General features: G+C 40.4%; 1 protein-coding gene across 1 annotated transcript; it reads right to left on the bottom strand.

Annotated features, from left to right (window-relative positions):
• Positions 1-1518: 1518 nt before the first annotated feature.
• On the bottom strand, positions 1519-3491 carry LOC145820272 (putative disease resistance RPP13-like protein 1). The gene is made up of 2 exons (XM_082915419.1): positions 1780-3491; positions 1519-1686 (listed from the first exon to the last, which is right to left on the bottom strand). Exon 1 carries the CDS (start codon positions 3150-3152, stop codon positions 2163-2165), a length of 990 nt encoding a protein of 329 aa, XP_082771545.1. The 5' UTR covers positions 3153-3491; the 3' UTR covers positions 1519-1686; positions 1780-2162.
• Between the last annotated feature and the right edge of the window lie 2533 nt (positions 3492-6024).

Genomic DNA, 6024 nt, shown 5'->3' with positions numbered 1-6024 from the left:
CCAACCTGAAGGGAGTTTTCTTGACATAATAGAAGTATACTTCCACTCGGACTTCTGAGAGATAGACTTGTTTCTGCTCGGACTTCTGAGGGAGAGCCTTCCGAGGGACAACTCTTGCTCTCATTAGTGCGGGTCCGAAGAACAGCCCTTGATTTCATCAATACGAGCTCCGAGGATCTTTCTTTTCAAAGTAGAGTGGACTCTTACTCGAACTCCCGAGGGATAGCCTTTGCTTCCATTAGCTGCCGAAGTAGAAGTGCACATCCACTCGGACTTCCGAGGGACAGCCTCGTTTCTGCTCGGACTTCTAAAGGAGAGCCTTGTCTCCTGCTCGAACTCCCGAGGGATAGCCTTTGCTTCCATTAGCTGCCGAAGTAGAAGTGCGCATCCACTCGGACTCCCGAGGGACAGCCTCGTTTCTGCTCGGACTTCTAAAGGAGAGCCTTGTCTCCTGCTCGAACTCCCGAGGGATAGCCTTTGCTTCCATTAGCTGCCGAAGTAGAAGTGCGCATCCACTCGGACTCCCGAGGGACAGCCTTGTTTCTGCTCGGACTTCCGAGGGACAGCCTTGTTTCTGCTCGGACTTCCGAGGGACAGCCTTGTTTCTGCTCGGACTTCTGAGAGACAGTCTTTACTTCTGTTGGTAGAAGCTTGGTAGACTCGGTTATCTTCCAGAGGAATCTTTCTTGCCAAAGTAGGGTGTGTGCTACTTTCGGACTCCCGAGGGACAGTCTTGCTTCTGTTCGGACTTCCGAGGGACAGTCTTGCTTCTGTTCGGACTTCCGAGGAACAGCCCTTGCTCTCATTAGTGTGGGTTCTAAGGGCCCCGAGGTCGTGGATCTCAATCAAGAATTTATTTGCCTGAAATAGTAAAACCGACAAATGAGATGAGCAATATCAATTTCATATCCTGATTCAGGCATTATCAGAATGAGGCAATATCAACAAATAATAATGATCTATTTAAGTTACAACAATTTTATTACTCTGAGCAAGTTTATGAAAATGCAACAATCAAGTTTTTGTCTCTCCGAGCCGATTCCTCTCAAGCCAACATAAAGCTACAACGGTCACACAAAATTTTGGCATCAGCTTTGTATTTCCCAAGCATCCACAAGTTAAACAAACAACAATATATCATCTTTATTATTCAACGAAGTATTCCATCATATCAACAAGTCCTACGATGAATTCTACATCAGGAGGTCGAGCATGATATCTAATATTCTCGGGGTTGCAACAATCAGTCATTTTTTTATAATTAGATTTACATGATGGGTTTATCAACAGATTCAACCCCAGAAGTCATCAACAATTCTTTTTCTCGGGTATTCTTCAGGTTCAACAAATAGCAATATCAATGTGGATATCATCAACAACAACGGCACATTTGTTCCTTTCTCTTCAACAGAGCAAAGTGTCATTTTGTCTACATTCAAACCAAGCTTCTCAGCAAAGTTTCAATTTCCGGAATTACAATATTCAAACATGCAATATTGTGATTTTAGCAACATCAGATTTTGAGTCAACCAAAAGTGCTTCAAGCCTTGTTTCTATTTTAGAACAAGTTCAACAATAGGAGTTCAGAATCCAGATCTGGGATCGAAATATAAAATTAAAATTATACAAATCCTGTATTATCTACCTCAAGCTGAAATTGCAAATTCTCAGTGTATAAATCAAGTTCTGCAAGCGTCAAAAAAAAAAAAAAAAAATCAAGAGAAGAAGATTTTGAGCTTATATTTACAAACCTGAGGCAGAGGAATTTCAGAAGCTTACCCACAGATCCAAAAATATAAGAAGAATGAGAAGAGGGTTTCAGCGAGCACTTGTCAATCTGAAATAGCAACACAAAGAGGATGGGCCGATGACCGATGCCGCGTTGAGAGGGCGGCATGATCGGCATTGGCTAGAGGCAGTGGCAAGGCCGCAAGTGTGAGACGCACAAGCACGGGCTGTAGATATGAAACAAGCACACTCGAGGCCAACGACAAGCTGTGCAGTGCTAGGCAAGACCACACACGTCGCGTTGAGTGGGCGGACGTGTGTGGTCAATGTCGGACAATCCGAAGCCGGAGGCAACAGTGGTGTCGCAGAGGAGTTGGCAACCACACGCGTCACGTTGAATGGGCAACGGTGTGGTCGGCTCTGGGCAGTCGGGATCAATGGCGAAGTTGCAGCAGAGAGGCCAACAGTGGTTGAGCTCGGCTGTCGAAGGCCAGAGTTGTCACCACAACTTTACTCCCTGGGGCTCCATCATTGAAAAGGCTCTGCAGAACATTCCAATCACTGTATTTTTTGTTCCAAACATCATCTAAAACAATTAAGAACTTCTTTCTAGCCAAAATCTGCTTTAGTTGAACTTGAACATCATCTAAGTTCTTAAAATTACATGTCTGGGAAGTCACTGACTTGATAATTGCTTTTATTATCATCACAACATCGAACTCATCGGACACACAAACCAAGGCTTTCAGATCAAAATGTTCCTTCACGGTTTTATCATTGTATATCATCTGAACAAGGGTGGTCTTACCAATCCCACCCATACCCACAATGGGAATTACATCAACATTGTTGCGAATTGATTCATTCCCCCTTACAAGCAACTCAATTATCTTACTCTGATCATGTTCTCGGCCATAAACGCAAGGTTCATATAACAAAGATGTAGAGTGTGGTCTTTGCCAAGTGTTAACAGATGTGGTTCCAACAATCTTTACCAAACCAAGTTTTGAACATTGTTCTAAACTATTGTGCAATCTGATAGTGATCTCGTCAATATAGGACCTCATTTTGAAATTAAACTTAACATCTTTTGGCTTGAAATTAGGGACGGGATTCCATACCTTGCTGGAACTAGCTTGGGGCAGCTTTGACTTGAGACTCTGTGGCCAAGCTTCGGTAGCGAACTCATCCACGACATCATCCAAATCATATATCAGATCCTGGAGATCGTCAAGCCATAGGCGCACGGCTCGATCTGTCAGTTGCTTCTCCTCCGCGTCAATCAGAACAGCTTGAATTTCGCCCATCATTTCGGTCCAATTGGTAATAATATCTTCAAAGGCGGGTAATTTGGAGGACGCAAGAGAGGACAGCTTCTCAAACAGCACCTGGACGAAGGCAGCGAGAAAGATCTCTAGAACCATTGTTTCCGATTACAACAGTGGGTAGTGAACAAACAGCGATGGTCCTCCGGAATTGCAGAAGCAGAACTTTGTTGAAGAAGATGCCGATCTGGGTCTGGTCTCTTAGTTTAGAGAGGAAGAGCGCCGCAACAGCTGCACAACAAAAAATAAAATAATAAGAAGCTATGCATTAGGGTTTTTGAGCCTTTCTTTAATTAAAAAAAAAAAAAAAGGGAGCATTATCTTTGAATATTCTATTAGTATATTCTAATAATGTATATATAGGTAATTGATCTGCTGTGTGCCAAACAAAAAAAAAATGCTTCTTTATTCTTTGGTTAAAAAAAAAAAAAAAAAAAAAAAAAATTAAATTTTTGCTTGTCAATTTTTTCTGTAAATTGAAGTGCGTCATCAACTTTATCCATAGGCTCTGTCGTGACAAAATGTTTTTTTTTTTTTTTTTGGGGAACGTGACGCGAAGCAGGGTCGAAGAAATGACAGTATGCATGTCTGAGAAATTTAAAATTTCTCATACACGCAAGGGGCAAATGTAAGAGGGGCTAATTTGAGCCCACTAAATTATTTAGGCCCAATTTTGAGCCCACTAAATTATTTAGGCCCAATAGCCCAAGATTAGTGGGCCCGAATTTATCGCAAGTCCAAGAATCGGTGGGCCCAGATTTATCGCCATCAAACGGATTGAATCGCTGTAAGCCTCGAAAGGGTTCGGGTCCACGAACCTAGAGACTTACTCAGGCCCGGACTCGAAAGGGTATTAAGCAAGCCTAGAGATCCGAGGCACTCGGACTCGAAAGGATTCGGACCCACGAATCTAGAGATCCGAAGTACTTGGCTTCGAACGGATTCAGACGCAATCTAGAAGTCGCTCCGTTAATGAGTCCCAGAACACTTGCGGGCTCGGAGCTTTCCGGGATCTACGCACCAGAACCATGGGCGTAATGGAGTTCGAACAAAGGACCCGATCCCGAGGACGGTGAGTGGAGATAAATTCACTCTTCGGTTAAACTAGCCTATACCCGGGTCGAGGTGGCACGACCCCGGGGGGTCCATGAGACTCGGCAATATTTTGCGGCAGGACGTCCTCTGGGACTACCCCTGACCCTTTGGGATGATTGGGGATCATTGGTTAGGTGTGGCTAAGAAGAAGGGTTCGCCGAGGGATTGATCTCCTCTTCGGGGTTTTCTCATCCTCGGAGAAGTCACCTCCTCGGAGAGGTCACCTCCTCGGACAAGGTGGTTAGAGAGAATATCCCCCATGTGCCTTGCACATGGGCTCCATCCTACATCATGAGGTGCCTATAAATAGCACCCACCCATAGCTTTACAAGGGATGGATTTTGGAGATTTTTAACTCTTGGGAAAGAACTAATTTCCCTTCTCCATTATCGACCTTGAGAGTGAAAGTGGGAGATCAATGGGAGAGCCTTGCCATTATTCTATTCTCTAGCCATTTTGCCTTCTTCTTCACCCAATCTCTTATCTCCATCATCTCCTTTGTTGTCGTGTTCCTAAGTTGAGATTATTGAAGAATCTAAGCCTCTCATCATATTCTAGAGAATTCGAAATTGTTCTTCAAGGATCTTCGAAGATCTTCGAATTTTCCAACTCCTTTCTTGAACCCTCTCCTACAGTTAGAACGGTTCGAATCAATCCATCTAAGAGATTCACGGTTAAATTTGCTTGACCAAAAAGAAATTTCCCACCTAAAAAAGTTTCAGCACTTTCCTATCATCTTTCTCTCTTTTTTTCCCCTATTCTTTTTTTTCTATTTTCTCTTCCTAACTACTTGAAATTCACTCCTCATCTCTCTCCTGCTTCACTCCCCATCTCTGTTCCGCTCTTTCCTTATATTCTGCAAAAAATGTAAGATTTTCTGTTTGTGTAAATTTGAATGAGTTGACTAACAATTCATTGTCCTATATTGATGGTTGTTTTTGACATGTATTTTTGGAAGCAACATCAATTACACATATTTTTTTTACATGTGCCATGCAAATTTTTTTTTAATTAATAAATATGTCATAAATATTTTGATACCTAAAATAATTTTTTAAACACCATATTTATTTTTTAGTTTTCAAAATTTAAAATTAAAAAATTTAAAGTAAATATTTTTAAATTTTGAAATTATATAAAACTAAAGTTACATTTGAAATTTCCTTGCAAAGATTTTGTAAATTTCAAATTATATATGGATAAGTATGATAGGTTAGATATGGTTAATTTTTTTAAAAAAAAAATATTTAGATGGACGAATATTTCTATACTATGTGCATTTAAAAATGTCTCTCTAGCATAATTGGTCATTCGCTAGCAATATTTAATTTAGGAGTTCCATTTTCTGTTTGATTACTATTGTATAGAATTTTAAATTTTATACTCCAATTTTGTCATTTTCAATTTGTCAAATTGTTAAAAGATTAAAAAGAGTTATAATTTTTTTTACTTTTCATCATCGTTAAAAGGTTAATAATGCTAATTTGTATCAATTGTAACTTTTATAACTATAAATAATATATTATAGGACTAGGAAAATGTTTGAGGACCACAATTTTTGTGGCTCAAATGGCTCAAAATTACCAAAACGACGTCGTTTTGGCAATTTTGAAGTTGTTTTGTACTCAAAACGACGTCGTTTTAGCAATTTTGAGCCATTTAAGCTACAAAAATTATGACCCTCAATCATTGCTGATAGGACTATTACATATCACCAAAACACCATATTTGAACTATTCACTTCTTATGTGATTTTTATTTAGCTTACTTAGTTCTGTGGTGTAATGGTTTAGGAATACTCTCTCGTCCAAAAAATAGAATCCTCTCTCCCTCCTCCTCTCCTTTCTTTTATATTGTTCCCCCAGGGACCCTATCA

This window comes from Camellia sinensis, chromosome 2, assembly GCF_055761805.1.
Source record: "Camellia sinensis isolate YWXY chromosome 2, ASM5576180v1, whole genome shotgun sequence".
In the NCBI taxonomy this organism is placed as follows: domain Eukaryota; kingdom Viridiplantae; phylum Streptophyta; class Magnoliopsida; order Ericales; family Theaceae; genus Camellia; species Camellia sinensis.
The sequence above is the reverse complement of the archived record's forward strand: the minus strand, read 5'-3'. Positions and strand labels throughout refer to the sequence as shown.

Coding starts and splice junctions, on each gene's coding strand:
- LOC145820272 (XM_082915419.1), bottom strand. CDS start 3,152: ATGGTTCTAGAGATCTTTCTCGCTGCCTTCGTCCAGGTGCTGTTTGAG.